This window comes from Vitis vinifera, chromosome 5, assembly GCF_030704535.1.
Source record: "Vitis vinifera cultivar Pinot Noir 40024 chromosome 5, ASM3070453v1".
Lineage (NCBI taxonomy): Eukaryota > Viridiplantae > Streptophyta > Magnoliopsida > Vitales > Vitaceae > Vitis > Vitis vinifera.
In genome coordinates, this window is record NC_081809.1 from 11,877,390 (window position 1) to 11,903,049 (window position 25,660).

Sequence of the window (25,660 nt, forward strand, 5' to 3'; positions counted from 1 at the left end):
TGGCAAATCTAGTCCCAACCTGAAAACCCGTGTACACCACCTTGAATTTGCCAGGCTTGTCTGCCATGATATGAAGTGCTAATAGCATTAGGCCAATACTCTCTGGACTTTGGTTGGTTATGGTAATCTTTCATGTTTTCCACGTCAATCTAAATCCATTAAGAAAACCTGACTTACTTCCAGGTTTATCTATCTGTGGATTATTTTCTGTTTGTTTCCTGTGATTTGAAAACTTTAAAATTGGGGGAGAGTAGGCGTTACTCTGCATGTAGTTCATAAATACTCCAAAAGCTAAAACTGCAACTGTTGGCCCTATTTGTTGTTTTGCATTTGCTTATATCAAATATCAACCCTTTCTTCTTCACATGAAAAAAACAAAGATTTTGAAAACCGAAGAAACTGATAAGATGACAAACTTCCTTAGCTGTAAGATGCAGTTGCTCAATTGAACCCCATTTTGCCATTAGATGAAGATGAATAAAGTAGTGAGGATGCAGAAAAGCTTGTGTTATTGCTTTTTGGGTACAAGCTTTGTGTTGTTGGCGTTGATGATGACGTTGCAGGAGCTCCACTGGAGCTCTTATTGTCTTGAATATCTGTTGCTGGAAATCCCTTGAGGAGCACATCAACCTTTGCATAGTCCTCTCTCTCATGTTTGATCTCCTTGAGCATTGCTGCCACGTCTTTCATAGTAGGCCTTTCATCAGGGGATGAGTTTACACATAGTAAGGCTATGCCTAATGCTTGCATCATTTCATCCACTTCAGATTCAGGTCGACATAGTAAACTTGGGTCAAGGACTTCAACTCCTCCCTTCTTCTGTCTCACCCAGTCCACCACGTGGAGACCATCTGGTATTGTTGGGTCAATTGGTTGCTTCCCTGTCAAAACTTCCAATACAACAATTCCGTAGCTGTAAACATCGCTCTTCTCTGTGATCTTCATCATGTAACCATATTCTGAAAAAATATTAAAAATTAGCAGGAACATAGCTAGAATAATTTTTAATTTGTTAATCTGATAGCCCGGTTTATTTAAGATCATGAAAATGTTAGAAGCCTGCAGAGATGGTTTGAATGTGGTCTATGGCATTAAAGGGAAAAAATACCTACCAGGAGCAATATATCCATAGGAGCCAGCAACCGTATTAGAGGATCTAGCAAAATCTGCATCATTGACGAGCTTAGCAAGGCCAAAATCAGCAATATAAGGCTCAAATTCAAGACCAATGAGAATGTTGTTGGCCTTGATGTCCCTGTGGACAATGGGCGGAACACAATCATGGTGTAAATAAGCAAGGCCTTGTGCCGCCCCCAACAAAATCTGGTACCGTAGTCCCCATTCGAGGGAATTTCCTGCCTTCTCATGTAGGAGACTACCCAAGCTTCCATTGGGCATGTAATCATACATGAGCAATCTTGTGTTTCGATTCCAACAACAGCCCAAGAACCTAACAATGTTCTTATGACGGATTGAGCCAAGAGTCTTAACCTCTGCAGAGAAGGAATCACGAACTCCAGATTTATCATTGTCACCATTGGCCGCTCCCATTGCTGTTGGCCAAAGCTTCTTTACTGCAATAACTTCACCATTGTCCATGTCAGCACGATACACAACCCCGGAACAACCTTTTCCTATCACATTGGAATCCACCAGGCATCTCAATATTTGCTCCACAGAGAAATTTAACTTCTGGAATGGAGTGAATTGCCATGGCCATGAATCTCCTCCCAACTCTGAATCATCATCTCCTCTGATGGTTGTTCGTGCCCGAATCACTGCAATTGTTCCCATGATGACCAGTGCCACTGTCATTGTTATCAGCAATGCAATGGCTAGTTTGAGTTTCCGCGACTGCCTTACGTTATCTTTATTTCTTGTTAAACCAGTCACATCATTCAAGAAGCATGAGTCCCTGCCCCAAGAGCAAAGCCCTTGGTTTCCAGCTAGGTCTATGGCTGGTAACTGTCGGAAGAGCTTGTTGTCTGGAAGATAACCAGTGAAATTATTGTAAGAGATGTTTAGAGAAACAAGATTGTCAAGCTTGGCGAGCGGAATCAAATTCCCCTCAAGCTTGTTGTGCGAAAGATCCAGTATGGAAAGCTTGTTGAGTGCAGATATTTGAGTTGGGATTGGCCCAGTGAGCCCATTGCAACTGAGGTTGAGAGCAATCTCCAGGGCCTCAATCTGAGAAAGTTCCATGGGTATGCTGCCAAAGAGCTCATTGCTGCTGAGATCAAGCAATTGGAGACTTGAACAGAGGCCCAGTGAAGGAGGTATTGATCCAGATAAAGAATTTCTGCTTAGAATGAGCTTGTTTAATGAAACTAGACGACCAAAACTTGCTGGAATCTGGCCCGTTAATCGGTTCACTGAAACATCCAAGACTTGGAGACCAGATAGAGAGGACAGTGAATTAGGCAGGGGCCCTTCTAGAATATTGTTGCTGAGGTCTACCATCTGCAATTCTGTGCAACTTTCAATCTCATCTGGCACTGACCCTGAAAGGCGATTTCTAGACAGATCAAGAAAATTTAAGTTCTTGAGTCCACCAATTTGTCTTGGGATCCCACCGGTAATCCGGTTGTTTCCAAGCCGCATCCGCACAAGAGAACTGCAATTACCAATTTCTGGAGGTATGGTACCCGAAATATCATTGGAAATCAAGAGCAGTTTTGTGAGGTTTTGAAGCTGAAACAAGCCAGAAGGAATGGTACCAGTAAGCGAATTGTGAGACAAGTCCAGTACTTGGAGGTTTCTACAATTAGCCAAAGTAGAAGGAATGCTTCCTTCCAGCTGGTTGTCCCAAGCAAAGAAAACCCCAAGCTTTGACAACTTCCCAAGCTCTGGTGGGATCAAACCTGATATCTGATTTGTGTCGAGTTGTAACTGCATAAGATTCCTTGCATTTGAGAGAACTGAAGGTATTGAACCAGAGACATTGTTATTGCTAATCATGAACTCTTGAAGCTCTGAAAGGTCCCCAAGAGATGGTGGTATGGTTCCAGATAAAGAATTCAAAGAGAGATCAATCATTTGCAAGCTACTACAATTCCCAATCTCTTCTGGGATGACACCAACGAGAGTATTCTGCCATAGCAAGAGGGTTTGAAGCTTCTGAAGCTTACCAAGCTCTGGCGGAACTGAACCAGAGAGACTGTTTTCATAAAGGTATAAATTTACAAGCTCAGAACAGTTACCTATATCAGGAGGAATTTCACCAGACAGCATAGTAGTATATATGGACAATGTCTGAAGTCTGCTAAGCTTACCCAATGAGGCGGGTAAGGATCCTGAAACTTGGGTATCAGCCAGCCCCAGCACAGTCAGGTTGCTGCATTCTCCGAGCTCTGCAGGGATTTTCCCAGTAATTTCTTTGTTCCCTCCGGCACGTATAACTTCCAGATTAGACAACTTCCCTAAATCTGGTGGAATATTTCCTCCAAGACGATTATCAAAGAGGAGGAGATTCCTAAGATTAAGGCAGTTGCTAAGCTCAACTGGGATTTTCCCAGTGAGCTGATTGGAATTCAAAACCAAGTCCTCAAGCTTCTGAAGCTTACCTAGGCTTGCTGGGATGGTACCAACAAGACTGTTGGAACTAAGGTCGATGATTCTAAGTGCCGTGCAGCCAACGATCTCAGGAGGGATGGTTCCAGTAATATTGGCATCTGAAATGACGAGCTTCTGAAGAAATTGGAAGGAAGAGAGATTTGATGGTATAGGGAGCTCGAGATGGACAGACTGTATATTGATTTCGGTTACAAAACCTCGGGGAGAGCAAACTATGGAAGTCCAGTTACAAGGGGTGGCGTCATTTATGTTCCAGTCTGGTAAAGATGAGGTGGCTGGTGAAGGGGTGCTATGCAGCCACGAGAAGAGAAGAAAGGCCTCATGGTTGTCAACGGCGAAGACGGGGGCTGTGAGAAGACCAAGGAAGAAGAAGGAAAGGAAGAGAGGTGGCGGAGTGACCAAGAATGATGAGAAGTTGTAGGGTTGCCTCGAGCTGGGCATCGACATTTGCCTCAATTTCCAAACCTTTCTTCTCGGGTTTGCATCATTGGGTTCTGCTTCCTCTCTCTCCCTTCTCTCTGTTCTCTCTTTGCTTGCTTTCAACTCAAAACTCAAAAACACACACTTCATAGTCTTCTATCACAGACAAACACACAAGAAAAGGAAATGAATGTGATAAAAGAAACGAAAAAACAAAGGAAGGAATGCCTAGAGATGAGCAGCAGCTGTTGCAGCACCACCACCTCCACATGGGATGCTCACTCTCAAATCTCAATGGAATAGAATAAGGCAAGGGCTGATACATGGGGTCACGCGGAGGAGATGTGAGTCACCACCTGTCCATGCCTTCACACGCATCGTTTGCTTGATTTAGTTAATTATAGTTTTTCCTTTTTTCTCTTCCCTTTGCTCTCTTTGTAAACAAAGGGAGATAGTGACGGCAGTTGAGCTCCTACCTCCAACTCACTGCTTGCTCTCTTTTGTCTGCCTTTATTTGAAATCATGCCATCAAACACCTCTCATTTCTACTTTTTATTTCTCAGCTTCGAACTACCCTCCTCCACTTATTTATTAATATAAAAATAAAAAATTGAACGTTATTTTTTGTAAACATCTTATATTGCCTTATACAATAAGACACTGTTTATTGAAAATCCCAATCAAGTATAATGTGAACAAACCCATTTAAATTTGATGTGTTTAATTGAGCCCACCGGCATTGCATGCGGATTTCATCATATTATCAGAGATGGTGAGCAAGGTTTTGAGTCGCCCCACTGACATCTAGCAGCCCATAATACGGATTTCATCGTATTATCAAAACAGCTGCCACTTCCAAACTTAATTTAAAATCTCATTGGAGCTGAAAATTTTGCAACATCTCCTGACATTAGGTGTAGTGTGTTGAAGATGATGACGGATTATGAATTCCGCAAGCTGGCGCCTTGCCAGGCCATGCCCAGAAGGCGTGGTTTATTAGTCATGGCAGGGTAGGTTATTTTATTTGTTAAAACTTTATGGTGGTGATTGGTGGCGCGTATGCATGCACGCATATGAAGCAGAGGTGGTAGTGCCACGCTCCCGTGTTCTTGAGCTAATGAATCATCCAGAGCATCCTTCGGGAGAAGAGCTTTGGTTGAGGTCGACATTGGATCCAATGGCATTTGGTTTTTTTCTATCCACCCTGAAATATGTGATTATTTTACTCTATTTGCTCTCAAGAATTAAAGACTTTTAGTTGGGAATCACTATTGTTTATTTGATATGCCACATGGACCAAAGTGTATATTATTATGACCTTTTTGTAAGTTATGGGGTCCATTTAGACTTATGGGTCAAATTGTATTGAAAGTTTCCTCCTTGTTTTTCTTCTGGTCTCATGCTTAATGGCAAACTATGACCTAGATGATAGAACAAAAACTTGCTATAATTTTTACTTAAATTTAGAGTGCATTTGACAGTGATTCTGGGAAGCTTTTTTACCTTTTTAACACTTGAAAATTTTTATTTTTCAAATATTAAAAATGCTAAAAATCACTATCAAACGCATCCTTAGAATACATTTGAAAGTATTTTTAATAAAAATGTTTTTTATTAAAAAAAATTTAAGAAAAATTAGTTATCAAGTGCTTCTTCGAAAAATGTTATAAGTAATTTGTCATATTTTTTAAAATATTTCGTAAAATTTATTGAACGTTTAATATTTTTTCAAAAAACGTTTTTTAAACTAAAATTCCTTTATATAATCATTGTGAAACAAATTCGTAACACCATAATTTTGAATGATGTAAAGGGGTGCTTGAAGCCTAAGTATAGAGTACGAAAATGAACACATTGGTTAGTGTATATTATCAGGTTTGGATGATTTACAACAATAAAAAAAAATGTAACAAATTTATTCTCATAGAAACTAAGACCCACATGATAAAATTAAGAAAACTATAAGAAATCACACCTATGTATTCTCATTCATCTCTCTATCATGAGAGAAAAAAGAAAAAGGAAACGGAAAAAGAGAAAAGGAAAAGGAAACAAGGTATGTAGAAAGCAAAGCAATATGGATATAAAGATAAATATTTGGGATTTTGGGAGGGAAGTGGATTGAGTGGAGTGGTAGCTTTAGGAACACATCCCTCATTTTGAGGCCTTATCACGTGACTTGGGGAATCCATTTATCTTTATTTTTTTCCTCCACTAAACCAAATCTTTCTTTTATTTTTTATTTTTTATTTTTATTTCTTTTTTTAAGGGTTTCTATATGATGATGATTTGTAGTCAATAAATAAAGCGGGTGGTATCTGATATCATGTAGGACCCTTTGGTCCCTTAAACAACTACTTTAGCACGACTAAGGCCAAAAAAATAAAGCTAACGGCGCTGCATACAGCCCCCTATTTTTAGGGTCGTGCCCTTGGGAAAGCCCCCACAAGGAATCTATACACGTTTTGTTCTGTCACACCCTCACAAGACCTACCGAAACACTAACCTTTCCCTTTTGAAAAAAGATTGTAAAAATATATATATAAAAAGAGAAAGGGTAGGAGGAGAGGTACCGCATATCGAGACTGGAAGCTCAAGTCAACAGTCATTGGATTGGTGCGATGTCTTAATCTACTGGCTCTTAACATGAGGGTTCTCTCTTTATACTTGTTTATATATTATATATTATATATTATATACCTTATTGGTACATAAGCTTGATTTTGAAAGCCACCCAAAGTTCCAAAGCTAAGGATGATGATTTGATGAGGTATCATGTGGAGAGACACACAGGCCAGTACAAAAATTTTAAAAAAGAAGAGGCAAAACGTAGAAGCATTTTGGGCCATGTGAGGCAATGTGGTAGCCGGTCGGAATATGGAGGCTAGGAATAGGGGGATAGCGAGTGGTCCTGTGGGCTTTCAGATGTACCACTTTTTAAGCTAACACAAAGGCCTATACTCCCAGTAATGCTACAACTCAAACGGCCGTACGAGGAGTTGCAAATGGGCCAGGGCTTTTTTGTTCAGCTTTGGACATGTTTAGGCTCTGTGCAATGTCTGCAATCTGTTATGTCCCCAGTTAGTTGAGCTTTGGTGTTGAGAAGGACCGTTGATCCTTTGACTTCACTCCAAGCTCAAAACTACTTTCGCCTGTGAACTCCTCTTGGGAGTATCTCTATGAAGATCACAATTGCTTCTAGTGGGTCGGAAGTGCTTCCTTCTATGGTTTGAAAAGTGTAAAAGTAATTTGTAATTGCTATGCAGATTAAATAGAATAATATATATATATATATATCTTAAAATACCATGATATTTTTAAATATTATATTCAATGGATATAATATCTTATAATAGCATATTCAACATGATATATTATGTTATGTTTATATTAACTTTATAAATTAATGAATAAAAAAATAAAATATATATTATTTTTTAATATTTAAAATAAAAATTATATTGCACAAATATCTTTTATTTTAAAAATTATATTACAATTTCTCTTAAGTTTAATAATATTCATGACTAAAATATTTAAACTTTATAAATAAATTTTTTTATATTATATATGTTATTTAATATGTGAAAAATAATATAATAATACATATTATTATTATTATTATTATTATTATTATTATTATTATTATTATTATTATATATTTTCTTTTTATCATAAATTTAATTTTATAATAAAAAATTATTTTAAAAAAATAAGTAATATAAAAAAAATATAAAAATAGATAAATTTATGGTATATTAGATATGCATATCTTAAATTTAGATATATATAGAAAAATAAATAAATAATATATCCTTTCACTTATTTTATCTTTTGTATTAATCATTAAACATGAGATAAAATATAATATTCTTTTTTTATCCTAACTTATCTTATGTTATACCTAGTTAATCAAATATAACCAATAGTGTTAGGTGTGTATAAGAAAATTTTAAAAATATTTTTAAAAAATTAGAAAATTAACTAATGTCAAAATACTTTAATTAATATCAAAGCCACTTATTTATTTATTTATATGGAAATAGTGTTATGACAAAGTGCTAAAACCCCTCATTTTTCAAAGAAAAATAACTATCAAAGAAAAAAAAAAGCTTAAAGAAAATTATTAACAAAAAAATATCTAGATAGGATCATCATAGTCAATGATTTTTATTCAATGTATCTAGAAATATGGATCATAATGCAAAATAATGTATTATCAAAGAAAAAAAAGCTTAAAAAAATTATTAACAAAAAAAAGAGCTAGATAGGATCATCGTAATTTTTTTCATTTTATACTTTTGTATGTTAGGCGTAGTGCAATCAAAGTAGTTGTATGCATGTCATTTTCAAACATGCACACTTGGCTAGATTTTTCTTTAAAAATGGACATTGATTTTAATCACGAGACCCATATTTTATAAGCCTATCTCATAATTTTTTACAAGCAGGACTTGCCTAAAGGAATTTTGGACTTAAACAACTTTCAAAAAGAACATGAAATGCAAATTGCTTGGGACCCCAAGAATGTCGCGTTTTGGATTGTAACTGCTTCGGCGGTTGATTGAGTTTGACAAGCAACCTAATTTTCAGCAACCTCAAAAATAAGCATTTGTTAGTGTTTAGCAGTTGCAAGATTGCAGTCGACCAACCAAGTTGTTTGGCTTGCAATATTTACTTGAAAAGTGCATTAAATGCTAGTGAATTCATCAAGAATTGGTACCTAGCTAATGACTAATTTATACCTTAATTTGATAGAAATATTTCTCAAACCTTAATTATGATCTCCTAACCACCTAAAAATAGGGATGACAACTTCATGGGTTTTTCGGGTTACTCGTCCCGCCCCGCCTCGTCCCGCCCCGCCTCTATTAGGACAGGTATGTGAGTATATTAATAGGGGAATGGGCGGGTTTGGGTTTATTTTTAAAACCTCAAATTGGGTTTGGGCCGAGGTTGGGTTTTGTAATAACTCGTCCCGCTTACAATATACCAATAAAACCCCTTATAAATATTTCTCTTTATTTTCAGGATTCTCTCATCTTCTCAAATGAAGAGACATTCTTCTTTCTGTTTCTTTTTCTCACTTTAGGCCTTTGTGGAGTCGATTTTTCTCATAAAGATAGGTCTCACAAACAAAATCACACCCACTGCAATGGCTCTCAAGCTCCTCACCACCTTCATCTCCCTATTCCACAACCCTCCTCCTCAATCTCGTTGTGCTAGATCTCAAAGTTTTCATGGCCTCCACTCTTCACTCCATCTCTATGTGAGTTTTTTCTCCATTCGTTTCTCATTGTTTTGGAATCTTGTGACACTCATTATTATAATTCCAAATGTGTTTTTCTTGTTGGTTTTATTTTTAGTTTTTTTATGGGTTTTTTTCTCGGTTGCCAAATGAATCATTATATGATTTGTAATTTAAGTTTTTTTTGTAGAGATGTTTATAGGTGTCATCAAAAATTGGTTTTTGGTGTTTGTATTAACGTGGGTTGTTGTTATTTGATCTAAATGTTTCGGATATTGAGTTGAATCTTGTGGGTTCATTGTGATAAAAAAAAATGGGTTTTTTTCCCTTCAAATTGATTACAATTTGTTGCATCTTAGGTGATAAATTCTCTTTGGGAACTAGATTTCATTACGGATTTGAGATTTGCATCTGCCAAATGAGGCGAGACAAGGATGGGGACATGATTATAGTTTTGGTTTGAAAACGGGAATGGGAACACTTACCCCGCCCTAACTTGGGTTTGGGATGAGGATGGAAAATAGTTTTATATTTTGGGATGGGAATGGGATAGGGATGCCCTGTCCCAAACCCACCTCGTTGTCATTCCTACTTAAAAATCGTTAGTAATCACTATGAGAGAGCTTTAAACTCATTCAAGTGTAATTATTTCATGACTTTCATACTTCATTTATTAGGTTTATGTACAAATCAACCTAGGGTAATCACCCAAGGAGGGGAAGAATGAATTAGGTGATAATCAATGTTCGCAAATTTAAACAATTTTAAGAATACAAATGACAATTATATACAATAATATAACAAATGTAATGGAAGAGTAACTGCATATAAAATAAAAAGAGAAATGACAGATAAATACAAATACAGGTTTTTATAATGGGTTCGACTCTTAAATCACTAAAATGCTCTGATCGGATGAAGGTTCCACTTACAAGGCCTCTAACCCAAGCCTTTAAGCTTTAAAGTTTAATTATGATTCCAAGGAACCTTTTAAAATAAGACTTTTGAATAGAAAGTCTTCATACTATCACCCTAGGATTATGATTCCAATGGACCTTCTTAAGATTGAGCTCCCCAAGTGATCCACACTTGGCAACACAAGGATATTGAGAAAATAAAGGTTATACTTAAATGAGAAAAACACCCAATGATTACTACTCAAAAAGTGCAATTTCATAGCTTATAATTAACTCTTTTAAACACTTTTGAGTAGTAGTTATTGCCTTTTAACCCAATTAACATGTTAAGGACCCTTGCAATCATTTCTAATCAAATTGTGTAAGTTTTGGTGTTTTTGTTAGTAATTTGATCACCAAAACAATCCAAGATTGAGGAGAGTTATTTGGAATCCATGGCAAAGCAATGAAGAGCTCAAATTCATGAAGAACCAAGCTTTGGAGCTCCATAGCCCTTTGCCAAAGTCGTTCAAAGTATGCAAGGAGAGAAGCAAGGAGAGAGGAAAAACAGAGTGAAGAAAAACAGAGGACAAGCAGCTGCAGTCTTCATGCGTACTTTTGGAGCACTTACCGAAGTCCATTTTCTACATTCTATATACCATTTCAAAGCTCAGGAAGTCAAGAATCCAATGCTTCAAACGGTGTGCGATTCGGAGTTGAAACGAAGGAGTTACAGCCATTGCAAGCAGATCACTCCAAAGTGTTGCGAAATCAGCCTTTTGTTGCGAGAATTTCGCAGCCTTTTTGTACAGTGCTATGGAATTCCTCCTGAAGCTACCCGATACATGCCGCAAGCTGGAACGCTGAGAACCTCAAGGTGGAAGCCAATTTCGTAGCCCTGCGAGTTTAACTTGTTGTTGCAAAAATATTTCGCAGCCCTCTTGGGTGTCTGCGAAATCTCGCAGACACCATTTTCACCTGCGAAATGGTTCCTGAAGCTTCCCGATATTTTCCACCGACTCTTTTGGATATTTTTCTTCAGATATTTTTGTATAAATTTCCATTTTCTCCTTGTATTCAGCCACTCATGTAATTCCTTAGCTAGGAAGTGTCCAAGGAAGGGTAAATTACCTTCCTATATAAACTCTCTTGCATCCACTGTAAAACGGACGCTCGGAGAAGTATGTAATATAGATATATCAATATATAGAATATACAGAGCCTTGCTCTGTTTTTCCTTCTCTTTCATTTTTCATTTCTTTTTATTTCTAGCCAACCAAACTTTGAGGATTTTTCCTCAGAGGATGAGAGGCTAAGCTTTTTGTCTCTTGGAGTGAGGAAAGCCGGGTAAGTTTCCACATGCATAAATTGGAAGTTTTGTTGTTTTAGTTTTTAATGAAGAGAAAGTGTAACCCGTTAATGGTTTTTATCTTTTTAGTTAACTTAAAACACCTTAGAGTCACCTGGGCCAACACTTGGTAAGGCAAGTGATCTCCAACCAAGGAGATGCACTAGTTTACCCCTTGCGAGCCTTTGGGAGGTGACTTGAAGGTAGGATTTTCTAGAATAGCCAACACTTGGTAAGCTTTTGGACTCCAAGGAGACATCCATTAGTTATCTCTTGCGAGCTTTTGATGGGTAATCCAAGGTTAAAGATCACCTTGAATGGCAAGTGCTAGGTGAGAGGCATGAGCCATTGCAAGATGCATCAGTGAGAGGGATTTAGTGTTTGAACCCATTAATGGGAAGCATCTGTACAACACCGGTTAGAGAATTAACTATATGTTAATTCTCTAATGCGAGGAAAAGAAACAAGTGACCGGAACTCCCTTTTTGTATGAGGAATCTGAGCCTAGTGATCTAAACTCCAAGAAACACTTTTCTTTGTAGTTAAAATCAGTTACTATTTTTGGTTAGTTTAAATCTAAACCTTTTTCATTCAAGCATCTTTATGTTTTCTTTTAAAGCTAACCTTGAAATGAAAAGGCACCAATTCAACTTTGAATTAACATCATTTGTGAAGTGAAAACCCATCCCAGTGAACGATCCTAGAGCCACTATACTATAGTAGCTTTGTCTTTGCTACCCTAGTATATGGTGTAATAGGTTATAAATTTTGTTGATTAATCCCTCAATCAAGGAGCACCAGCTGGACACGAATCAGCTGAGACACCAAGTGGGCACGAATCAAATGGCGCCGCTGCCGGGGATCGAACCTCGAATCAAATGGTGCCATTGCCACTGCCGCTGCTAGGGACGAATCAAATGGCGCCGTTGCCGGGGATGGTGCCACTTTACAGTGATATCACCTTTTCAGAGTACTTGTGATCTTCATCACAAGTTTGGTGACTTTTCTTTTCCTTTAACTAACTCTTTTTATTTCTTTATTGTTCATATTTTAGTATACCTTTTATTTAGTTTTTAGTTTACCTTAATTTTCTTTCTTTGAATTGTTTTTCTTTTGTTTTCTTTTGTGTTCTCTGTTTTTAATTCACAAATTTCTAGTTGTGCATGCCATATTGAATACGAGATAGCAGAGGAAGCCATGAACTTCTTGAGTTATGTGGCTGAATTTTCAAAAGGATGGTATGAACCAAATGCTCGAGATATGGAAAGACTGATGTCTCAACCTAAAGCTAAGGGTGAGATGTATATTTTGAATGATGGTATGGACATGAAGGCAGAGATTGCAGCTATGGAAAGGAGATTGGATGAGCTAGAAATGAACCAGATGCAACCAGTGCAAGCCATCTCTCAAACACCATTGCAAGCTATGCCTTGTGCCATTTGTCTATCTTATGAGCACTTGGTGGATGAGTGTCCTACCATTCCAACCGAGAGGGAAATGTTTGGTGATTGCAACACCTACAATTCCAATTGGAGGGACCATCCAAATTTCTCTTGGAAACCACAGCCACCTCAGTATCAGCAACCTGCTCAAGCACCACAGCAAGCCTCAAACCTTGAACAAGCTAAGGTGAATCTTTGCAAGGTCGTGGGAGATTTTATTGAAAAGCAAGAAGCCATCAATGCTCAAATCAATCAAAGAATTGACAGAGTGGAGAGTACTTTGAATAAAAGGATGGATGAAATGCAAAATGATCTATCTCAGAAGTTAGATATTCTCCAAGATTCAATCTCAAGGCTTGCCAACCTCAACATAGTGCAAGAGAAAGAAAACTCTCCTTCTCAACCTTGTCAAAATTCTATGAGTATCCATGAAATGGAGGCTAAGGAGGGAAAATCTTCACAAAAGAAGGAAGTCAAAGAAGTGATCACTCTGAGGAGTGGTAAAGAGGTTGATCTGCCCACATGCAAGCTAGAGCATAAGGTAGAGAGTGCAACAGAGAAAGAAAATAGGGAGGAAATCAAAGGAAAGAAAATTGGGAAAGGCATAGAGAAAGATGACTATGATCTAAGTATAGATGAAAAATCACAGAGGATAGTCATCAAGGAAGAATTGATGAAGAAACACATGCTTCCACCTTTTCTCAAAGCTTTGTATGAGAAAATCATACAAAGAAAGCCCCAAGTGGAGGATGCAAACTTCATATGGGATCCGGGCAAGCTAAATCAGGATCAAATTTTTTGATGGACTTAGTCTTTTTAAAGACTAGCTAGTCCATATCCTTTTGTTTTGTTTTTTTTAGTTGTTTTAATTTTAATTTCAATGCTTTAATTTTGATTTCAATGCTTTAATTCTGTTTGTTTTGATGTAATATAGGTTTTTGGATGATCAAAATCAAGAGGAATTACAAAGAAATTGAAGAAAAAAAATCGGAGCAAAATCGGAGTCAAACGGAGCGAAAACAGGGGAGAAACAGGGGAAAAACAGGGGTCTGCGAGATTTCGCAGCCTCTGCGAAATCGGCATTTTGTTGCCAAACCATTCCGCAACACTGTAGAAGTCTCTGCGAGGGCATTTCGCAGCTGCGAAACCAAATTTGGCACACGAGTGCCACTTCGCAGCACAGGAGCCCTCATTTCGCAGTTGCGAAAGCGGCTGCGAACCACCAAAGCACGAAATCCTCCATTTCGCAGGGAAAGCTCCATTTGGCAGGGTGTTTGGCAGCTGCGAAACCAATTTATGGCACACGAGTGCCATTTCGCAGCACAGTGAACCTCATTTCGCAACTGCGAAAATGGCTGCGAAACGAAAGAAAAAAAAAATCATTTTTTTTTTGCAGCCAAAGTCCCATTCCGCAGAGGATTTCGCGGCTGCGAAAGCACTTTTGGCACACGAGTGCCATTTCGCAGCACAGTGACTCCCATTTCGCAGCTGCGAAACGGCTGCGAAGTTCCAAAACGTGAAAATTCCCAATTTCACAGCCGCACCCCATTTCGGCAATTGTTGGGCACAATTCGATCACTTCCCGAAGTTCAAATTATGCATACAATATCTCATTTGAAAGCTTGGGAAGTCAGGAGTCCATAGCTTCAAACAGTGCTCGATTTGGATTTGAAACAGAAAAGTTATGGCTGTTTGAATATGACTGTGCAAACCATGAGCGGAAATATCGCACCTCAATTTCGCTACTGTTGGACACATTTTTGAAGCACTTCCTGGAGCTCAAATTATGCATATGATATTTCGTTTCAAATCTTGGGAAGTCAGGAGTCCATAGCTTCAAACGGTGCTCGATTTGGATTTGAAACGAAGAAGTTATGGCTGTTTGAAGACAAGCGCGCAAAGCTGAGCGAGAATTTCGCGGCTGCGAAATCATTTTGAAGCTGCGATACACCTGCGAAATCACTTTTGAGCTGCGAAATCAATTTTGAGTTGCGAAATCACTTTTGAGCTTTGAAATGGATGCGAAATGATCTCCAAGCTTCAGAATGGCTGCGAAAATGCTCCAAGCTTCAAAAATGGTCTGCGAAAATGCCACTTTGCTGTGAAATGATCTCCAAACTTTGAAATGGCTGTGAAATCACCTCCAAGCTTCAAAATGGCCTTCAAATTGTGAAATTGACTTGCAAAATGGAGGGAAGTTTGCAAAAACACCTTGCAAAGCCAAGGGAAGTTGTTAAAATGCCAACAGAGCCCCGCTACCATGCATCTGAAGAGAAGAGCCCTGTGCACCTTGGCATCACACACACTAAGCCTCTCACTCCATTTCTAACCTCCTTAAAGCATCAAATCCCATAGCTACCAGCTGAGAGCTCCAACTGAGAAGACTATGCCACCTAAGGAGACTATCAGAACAGAGGCCAAAGTCTTGATCCAACCCATTCAAGAGGCCACCACAGACGCATCAGCTCCACAGGACCTTACCATTACTTGATCATCTCTTTACTTTTTGTCTTTACATATTATATTAGTGTAAATAGCTCCATGTTTTAATGTCTTATATTCTGGGATTGGATGTATTACTGATGATACATCATATATAGACATCATTTTTGTTTAAACTTGACATTTTTCTATTTCCTCTACTCACTAACTCTTATGTTTTCTTTGAAACATGTGGTTTCTCCTATACGACTCAAACTCCATGTCACTAAGGAGGTACCACTTCCTCCCTATTTTTTAATCGCTTTTGTCACATTGAGGACAATGTTCAGCTTGGTTGGGGGGAGAGTTGAGGAAGTAAGTATTGTTAATAATGCTAAGTTATTTTGGTAATTTAGTTGCTTTTTGTTTAAATTTTAAAATTTTTGCTTTAAACTCCATGGATATTAAGGATTAACTCTCAAAATTAAATGAGAGAAGTCAAGTTTCAACTTGATCACATGAGTCTTAGAGTTTGTATTATGCTCTTCTAAAAGTTGATAAATTGTTGAAACTCCAATTGCATGCAAACTTATCTCTTCCACCTTAAGCTATTCGCACACACATACATTAGATTCCGGTTATAAGATGTGAAACTATCTCACCCTCTAAGCTTGAGAAATCATAATTTGACACCCTTAACCTCTCTTTAATAGTGTTGGGACACCTCATAAAGACCAATGAGTCTTTGTAAAAAAAGAAAAAGAAAAAGAAAAAAAGAAAAAAGAAAAAGAAAAAAAATATATAGAATAAACTTCTTTGCTTGCCTTGAAACCTGAGCATGGTCCGAAGGGGTGGCGAAAGCCTTTAAAGCCTGGTGCTCTAAGCCTTTATTGGTTGGGAGTCACCGATCCTCTACTTGTTACATGGGTGAATTGGTTAAGTTTAGTAAGTGAAAAGAATTGTGAATAAGAGGTGCGTTCCTAGCCTATCAAGAGATGGTTAATTTTGCTAAGCTTAAAGAAAGACTTAGGTTGGGGGGAGATGATAGTTATCCATACTATACTCGGAAGCTAATCACATTAACACTTAGCTTTTAATGGAAGAATTTGATTTGGATCTTTTGAGAGTGGAAATTCTTTTGATGCTTAAACTTGCATAATATCCATTCTTTGTACTCTAAGATCAAGTGAATGCTTTGACAACTCTTATTATAGGTTGAGTTTCACATCTTTATTGATCCATGGATGTCCATCATGCCACTCATATCATTTTTTTGGAGTGATTTGCATGATCCCTTTTATGTATATTATTATAGTTACTTAGTTTTTCTCTCCTTCATTGCTAAGGGACTAGCAATATGTCGGTTGGGGGGAGTGATTACTACTCAAAAAGTGCAGTTTCATAGCTTATAATTAACTCTTTTAAACACTTTTGAGTAGTAGTTATTGCCTTTTAACCCAATTAACATGTTAAGGACCCTTGCAATCATTTCTAATCAAATTGTGTAAGTTTTGGTGTTTTTGTTAGTAATTTGATCACCAAAACAATCCAAGATTGAGGAGAGTTATTTGGAATCCATGGCAAAGCAATGAAGAGCTCAAATTCATGAAGAACCAAGCTTTGGAGCTCCATAGCCCTTTGCCAAAGTCGTTCAAAGTATGCAAGGAGAGAAGCAAGGAGAGAGGAAAAACAGAGTGAAGAAAAACAGAGGACAAGCAGCTGCAGTCTTCATGCGTACTTTTGGAGCACTTACCGAAGTCCATTTTCTACATTCTATATACCATTTCAAAGCTCAGGAAGTCAAGAATCCAATGCTTCAAACGGTGTGCGATTCGGAGTTGAAACGAAGGAGTTACAGCCATTGCAAGCAGATCACTCCAAAGTGTTGCGAAATCAGCCTTTTGTTGCGAGAATTTCGCAGCCTTTTTGTACAGTGCTATGGAATTCCTCCTGAAGCTACCCGATACATGCCGCAAGCTGGAACGCTGAGAACCTCAAGGTGGAAGCCAATTTCGTAGCCCTGCGAGTTTAACTTGTTGTTGCAAAAATATTTCGCAGCCCTCTTGGGTGTCTGCGAAATCTCGCAGACACCATTTTCACCTGCGAAATGGTTCCTGAAGCTTCCCGATATTTTCCACCGACTCTTTTGGATATTTTTCTTCAGATATTTTTGTATAAATTTCCATTTTCTCCTTGTATTCAGCCACTCATGTAATTCCTTAGCTAGGAAGTGTCCAAGGAAGGGTAAATTACCTTCCTATATAAACTCTCTTGCATCCACTGTAAAACGGACGCTCGGAGAAGTATGTAATATAGATATATCAATATATAGAATATACAGAGCCTTGCTCTGTTTTTCCTTCTCTTTCATTTTTCATTTCTTTTTATTTCTAGCCAACCAAACTTTGAGGATTTTTCCTCAGAGGATGAGAGGCTAAGCTTTTTGTCTCTTGGAGTGAGGAAAGCCGGGTAAGTTTCCACATGCATAAATTGGAAGTTTTGTTGTTTTAGTTTTTAATGAAGAGAAAGTGTAACCCGTTAATGGTTTTTATCTTTTTAGTTAACTTAAAACACCTTAGAGTCACCTGGGCCAACACTTGGTAAGGCAAGTGATCTCCAACCAAGGAGATGCACTAGTTTACCCCTTGCGAGCCTTTGGGAGGTGACTTGAAGGTAGGATTTTCTAGAATAGCCAACACTTGGTAAGCTTTTGGACTCCAAGGAGACATCCATTAGTTATCTCTTGCGAGCTTTTGATGGGTAATCCAAGGTTAAAGATCACCTTGAATGGCAAGTGCTAGGTGAGAGGCATGAGCCATTGCAAGATGCATCAGTGAGAGGGATTTAGTGTTTGAACCCATTAATGGGAAGCATCTGTACAACACCGGTTAGAGAATTAACTATATGTTAATTCTCTAATGCGAGGAAAAGAAACAAGTGACCGGAACTCCCTTTTTGTATGAGGAATCTGAGCCTAGTGATCTAAACTCCAAGAAACACTTTTCTTTGTAGTTAAAATCAGTTACTATTTTTGGTTAGTTTAAATCTAAACCTTTTTCATTCAAGCATCTTTATGTTTTCTTTTAAAGCTAACCTTGAAATGAAAAGGCACCAATTCAACTTTGAATTAACATCATTTGTGAAGTGAAAACCCATCCCAGTGAACGATCCTAGAGCCACTATACTATAGTAGCTTTGTCTTTGCTACCCTAGTATATGGTGTAATAGGTTATAAATTTTGTTGATTAATCCCTCAATCAAGGAGCACCAGCTGGACACGAATCAGCTGAGACACCAAGTGGGCACGAATCAAATGGCGCCGCTGCCGGGGATCGAACCTCGAATCAAATGGTGCCATTGCCACTGCCGCTGCTAGGGACGAATCACCCAAGAGGGGGGTGAATTGGATTTTTCAAAATCTTTTTCAACACAACAAATTCAAGCACAATAGAAGCAAAAATAAAGAGGTGGAGTTTAGAGAAAGCAAACTCAGATTTTATAGTGGTTCAACACTTTCTTGCCTACATCCACTCTCCTGAATCTCGTAACCAAGTGAGGGTTCCACTAACTTAAAGCTTCAACTAAGCTTTTAATCTCCTTTACACTTGGATTTCGGCTCCAATGGGCTCTTACATAATGTCTTCAAGATTCAACTCAGTTGAAGCCTTTAACACTCACTTTTTACAAGAATGAATCCCTCAACCTAGCTCAATGATAGCTCAAATACAAATCAAAGTTAGGATGAAACACAAAGGTGCACTAAAGGATATGCAAGTGTAGATTTAATGCACCAAGAAAGAAATGAGAGTTTTTAAGGCAAGAACAAGTGGGTAGACAATTGAATGCAAGTGTTCTCTATGTCATAAATGAAGTAGAGCTCTCAATTTATAAGTTTTTAACCTCGGGAGCCAAGAAAAACAAAAAACAAAAAACAGCCTCAACCGGTTGAGCTGGGGGTCGACCGGTTCACTAGCCGTTGGAGCATTTAATGCTTTGGCAGGTTTTCGTTGCCTCGACCGGACCTCGATCGGGAAGGGAAGGCTACTGGATGAGAGAGTGTGTTTTTAACACTCCTCGACCAAACCTTGACTGGACAAGGGCAACCGGTCGACCGGTTCCCTGGCCGGTTGAGTCGGTTGGCCAGTGCCTCGACCGATTCAGCCTTTTGGCCCCGAAAACCTATCTTTTTCAATTCTTTTCTTTTCTAACACTTAGGCAAGGTTTTTAGGTAAATTAATATGTCAATTTTGAAATGTTTTGCCTAAGGTACATTTGATAAAACTCGGGTTTTAATGAAATTATAAGTTTAAATAATAAACTGAGTTTTCCAAATATGCATGAAAAGATATGTAAAACCTAAGTGCACCCATGCATTCATCTTACATTTGTTTCCTATGATTAAAAGTCTTCCAAATATATCGATCTTGTATCCATTTGGTCCTTTGATGAATTTCCAAATTTATACCTGAGATTCTTTACAATTCAAACCAATTAGTCACTTAACCATGGTTTGTTATCATCAAAACTTGATTAGGAGAACCCTTGGGCTAACAATCTCCCCCTTTTTTATGATGACAAACCTTGGTTATCTAGGAGAAGAAAAAAAATCTCATCCTCAAACCAATCATGGATCAATCATTCAAAATTTATGATGTTAAAACAAATACAATCAAGACATGCAAATTTTTAATAGGAAACAAAGATAAGTCATGAAACATATAGCATATCATATATAAGTAAAGTCAAATGTACACTAAACATAAACATATAAGTCAATCTAAACAAATGATATGATAATGATATGCATGTGAGTCTCCTAGATATAAGCTAATCCTAAATATCTCTCCCCCTTTTGGCAACATAAAAAAGGAATGAAGGGGGTCTCTATGAAATCAAGGCTAAGAAGGTGGAGGTGGAAACATGGAGCGTAGGTAAGCCATCATTTCCTCATGCTGACTTTCCTAGCGACTCTCAATACGCTCTATCCTCTATTAGAGATGCTTAAACACAGTCTGCTGCTGATCCATGCGATCCTTCATACGCTCAAACCTCTGCTACATATACTCAAACTGAGAGGTGAAGCCAGTCTTATATTGATCCATGTGATCCTCCATAGAGTAGAATCGAGTATCACTAACTACTACAAGCTCCTCCATGCGAGTGCCGAGAGAGCTAATCTGAACAAACAGATCCATCCAAGGTGCATGATCAGGAGCATGAGGTGTCTGATGAGGTGATGTCTCTATGTGAGAAGGCTTAGTGAAAGATGACTGAGAAGATGGTCCCGTTGTGTAAGCCAGCTCAGACATCATCGTCTCAGGGAATGTGGCATCAAACTGAACACCCTCGGACTGGAGTGGAGGAATGTCAAGCTCGGGCCCTCTCTGCTAAAAACCTCTTTAAGGGTCTACTCTACCTTCCGTCTCTCGTATCTCGACCTTCTCCTCTACTCCAGGATGCACCTGTCCCTGTCACCAGGCATGTGTTGTTGGTCTCTCTGCTCTCATAATCTAGGAATCATCGGGGGCCTTCTCAAATTTCATCCTTCCCAAAGATTGCTCATCATATGTATCGTAAGTGTTAGGGACCTCAAAATTTGTCTCTCTGCTCAAATCGACCTCGACATCTTTAAACACTCTAGTGAGGAAACTACCGTAAGGGAGTACGTGGGTAGTGCTCTCGCAGAATGAGATCTTGTGCATCATCATCAAATATCCCACATGAATCCGTCTCCCCATCATAATGGAGTCCACAAGGAATGCCTTAAGGTATGAGACCTCATTTCGGTGTCCGCCTCATGGCAGTAAGATGGAGCAGATCATGTGATGTAGCACTCTGCTGCTCACGGTCAAGCTATGGGTCAATGGTTTGCCCATCCCCTAAGCGTCTGCAATACCGCACATCCTCTGAATGACCTCTCTAAGCTCGAAACTCGGCACAGTGGGCCAAACCTTGGACTCATACACCTTGAGTCCAACTAGAGCAATATCTAAAATATGGCAGATGCTCTCCGGGTCCAATTGAATCTCAACACCTCTAACGGTGGAAATAATCGGGTCACCAAGTCCATATGTAGCCCTCAAATAGTACGCACACACTAGAGTCGGAAAAATCAGCTCTGAAATCATCACTACTGGCAGCCAACTCATTCGACTGAAGAGGCCCTCAAACCTGAAATGCTGCAGTTGGGAGAAATTGATACTTCTCCCTAGAACTACATTTCTCTGAGCAAACTTCTGCTTGTACCTTTGATAATCCTCCACGATGATGAAAAGGGACGTGTCAAACCTCGCCTTTCAACAAGCCTCCATCTGAGCAGGCTGAGACAGCTCAACTGAGCGTTGTCCCTGTGCTCTAAAGGTAATCGTCTCTCTCCTATGAGCCACCAAAAAAGCATAAATGAAGGAGACGAGGCTGGTAAAGAGAGAAGCACACACACCCAAGACCCTAGGTGCGTAGGAAAGGTGCTGAAGCTGGTTGTGATGCGCAGACAAAGGAAAAGTCGTCCCAGATCCAAAACCCTAGCCTTTGAAAATCAATTCAAAGCCCTCAATCTGCTACAATGGCCTAAAAAATCACTCATTGGCAGTTGAATCAGCACAACCCTTGAAGAACCAAAGGAAACATGTGAGAAAATGAAGCGCGAGAGGGTATTTAAATCGTCAGCCTCGACGAAACGGTCAACCTCCTAGTCAACAGTCAACGCGATCAACTTTTAAACTTTTCTGCATTTTCTCGTCTCATGATCCTCCCCCTACATTTTTCAGTTGAAATCCCCAATTTTGTATGCCCAATACTAAGGGAATTTTGATTTTTTGGTCAAAATTTAACCATTTATCTAAGTATATGTCTATATGATGCATATGACATGAAATTCATGCAATCAGAAGGTATATTCATTAAGCAATCATTAGATCATAAGGAAATCACCCCTAGTTGTCTTCTAATATCAAAAAATTGTTCTTCACTTAGAGGTTTTGTAAAAATATCGACAAGTTAATCTTTTATGCTTACAAATTCAAGTGTAATGTCACCCTTTTGTGCATGGTTTTTAAGAAAATGATGTCTAATCTCTATATGCTTAGTCCTAGAGTGTTGCACGGGATTTTTTGAAATATTTATGGCACTAGTATTATCACAATTAATAGGAACATGCTCAAAAGATAAATCAAAATCACTAAGTGTTTGTTTCATCCAAAGAATTTGTGCACAACATAAACTGATTGCTATATATTCGGCTTCTGCCATTGACAAGGCTATCGAATTTTGCTTTTTACTATGCCATGAAACAAGTGAGTGTCCTAGGAAATGACAAGTGTCACTAGTACTTTTTCTTTCAATCCTACAACCGGAAAAATCGGCATCCGAGAATCCAATTAATTCAAAGTTATTACTCTTAGAATACCATAAGCCTATGTCCATTGTCCCTTTCAAATATCTAAGAATTCATTTTACGACACTTAGGTGAGATTCTTTAGGACAAGATTGAAATCTAGCACACAAGCATACACTATACATAATGTCAGGTCTATTAGCGGTCAAATATAGCAAAGAACCTATCATGCCTCTATACATAGTTGAGTCAATGGATTTACCTTTTTCATCCTTATCAAGCTTGATAGATGAGCTCATTGGAGTCTTCATTGTTTTGGCTTCTTCCATGTTGAACCTTTTGAGAAGATTTATTATATACTTTACTTGATTGATGAAGATTCCTTCCTTTAGTTGCTTGATTTGAAGTCCAAGGAAGAAGTTGAGTTCTCCTATCAAGCTCATTTCAAACTCACTATGCATGCACTTAGAAAATTCTTCACAAAGAGAGACATTAGTAGCTCCAAAAATACTATCATCAACATATATTTGAACTAAGATCATATCCTTTTATTTGGTCTTTATGAAAAGAGTTGTGTCAATTTTTCCTATTTTAAAACCCTCTTTCAAAAGAAATTTACTCAATATTTCATACCATGCTCTAGGTGCTTGTTTCAAACCATAAAGTGTCTTTATAAGTTTAAAAACATGGTTAGGAAAGTTAAAACTTTGAAAACCAGGTGGTTGTTCAATATATACTTTTTCATTTATAAAGCCATTTAAAAAAAAACACTTTTCACATCCATTTGATATAAAACAAAGTCTTTAAAAAATGTTACGGCAGGTAGCATCTTAATGGCTTCCAACCTAGCTACGGGGGCAAAGGTTTCTTCATAATCTATCTCTTCTTCTTGATTAAAACCTTGGGCTACCAATCTTGCTTTATTTCTAACAATTATGTCATTTCATCCATTTTATTTCTAAAAGCCCATTTAGTTCCAATAACACTTTGATTTGAAGGTCTTGGTACTAATTCTCATACTTCACTTTTTTCAGATTGATTTAACTCTTCTTGCATAACAATCATCCAATTTTCATCAACTAAAATATCATTTATATTTTTAGGCTCAATTTGAGATATAAAAGCAAGATTATTGCAAATATTTCTAAGTGATGATCTAATTTTTACCCCACTAGATGGATTACCTATAATTTGATCTTATGGGTGGTTGATGACAAACTTCCAATCTTTAGGAAGGTCTTGGCTTGATTCACCTTGCTCTTGTTGAGAAGGTGGTAGTGCCAATGGTGATTCTTATTTCTTGGGATCCTCTCCAATTTCTTCTTGATGCCTTCTATCTTCAATTTGCAATTTTCCCATAGAGGTCACCAACCCTAAATCATCATCAAAACTCTTTTTTTCTTGGAGAGAATTGTTAGATTCATAAAATATAACATGGATGGACTCCTCTACAACCATGGTTCTTTTGTTAAAAACTCTAAAATCTTTACTTGAAGTTGAGTAACCAAGGAAAATTTCAACATCCGATTTTGCATCAAATTTTCCAAGATTGTCTTTGGTGTTTAATATAAAACATTTGCATCCAAAGACTTTGAAATAACTAATGTTGGGTTTCTTGTTTTTCCAAAGCTCATAGGGAATTTTCTTAAGAAGGGGCTTCAATAATATTCTATTTAAAACATAACAAGAAGTGTTAATCGCTTCGACCCAAAAATATTTTGGTAAATTGTTTTCATTTAGCATGGTTCTAGCCATTTCTTGATGAGTTCTAGTTTTCCTTTCAACTACCCCATTTTGTTAAGGAGTTCTAGAAGCCGAAAAATTGTGGTTAATACCATGCTCATTGCAATATTCTTCAAAATCAATATTTTCAAATTCTCTCCCATGATCACTTTTTATACAAGTAATTGTAAAACCCTTTTCATTTTGAATCTTATTGCAAAACTTTAAAAACTCATAAAAGGCTTCATTTTTTTTACTTAAAAACAAGACCCATGTATATCTAGAGAAGTCATCCGCAATAACATAAGCATAAGACTTTCCCCCAAGACTTGGTGTCCTAGAAGAACCAAATAAATCAATATGCAACAACTTAAGTGGCCTAGATGTGGAAATGAAGTTTTTGTTTTTGAAAGAGTTTTTGATTTGCTTTCCCACTTGACAAGCTTCACAAACTTTGTTTTTTTGAAAATTAATTTTGGGAAGACCTCTAACAAGTTCATCTTTGTTGAGTTGGGAAATGAGGTCCATGTTATCATGTCCCAACCTCCTATGCCATAACCAACTTTGATCATGCATGTTTGAAAAGCATCTATCATGGCCATCATATTTTGAAATATTTATAGCGTAAACATTATCACATCTATGACCCATGAAGATGATTTTATCATTTTGAATATCCCTGATGATGCAATGAGATGCTTCAAAAATCACTTTAAAACCTTTGTCACAAAATTGACTAATGCTTAAAAGGTTATGTTTTAAACTATCCACTAATAAAACACTTTCAATAAGAGAGGATGTGACATTACCAATGTTGCCTTAACCAATGATTCTTCCTTTTGCATTGTCTCCAAAGGTAACATATCCTCCTTTTCTCTTTGTAAGGAAAACAAACTTGGATTCATCTCCGGTCATGCGTCTTGAGCATCCACTATCCAAGAACCACTTATCCTTCTTTGAACCCTACAAAATATAACTCAAGTTGATTTAGGTACCCATATCTTTTTGGGTCCTTGAGGGTTAGTGACCTTGGATTTTTCAATCCAAACCTTTTTAGTTTTTGTATTTGAATTCTTTTGAGAATCATTTCTTAAAGGACACGTACTACTAATGTGTCATCCTCTTCCACAAAAGTTGCAAGTCATAGAAGGACTTGCACTTGTAGATTCTTTTACAAAATAATTTTTAAAATACTTTTGATTTTTTGAATATTTGAATCCTAACCCTTGTTTGTCAAAAACACATTTTTTACTAGCT

General features: G+C 37.8%; 1 protein-coding gene across 1 annotated transcript; it reads right to left on the bottom strand.

The window, feature by feature from the left end:
* Window positions 1–437: 437 nt before the first annotated feature.
* On the bottom strand, window positions 438–4,289 carry LOC100266591 (LRR receptor-like serine/threonine-protein kinase RGI1). Its single transcript, XM_010651923.3, has 2 exons — window positions 1,113–4,289; window positions 438–959 (listed from the first exon to the last, which is right to left on the bottom strand). Exons 1-2 carry the CDS (start codon window positions 4,141–4,143, stop codon window positions 442–444), a joined length of 3,549 nt encoding a protein of 1,182 aa, XP_010650225.1. The 5' UTR covers window positions 4,144–4,289; the 3' UTR covers window positions 438–441.
* Between the last annotated feature and the right edge of the window lie 21,371 nt (window positions 4,290–25,660).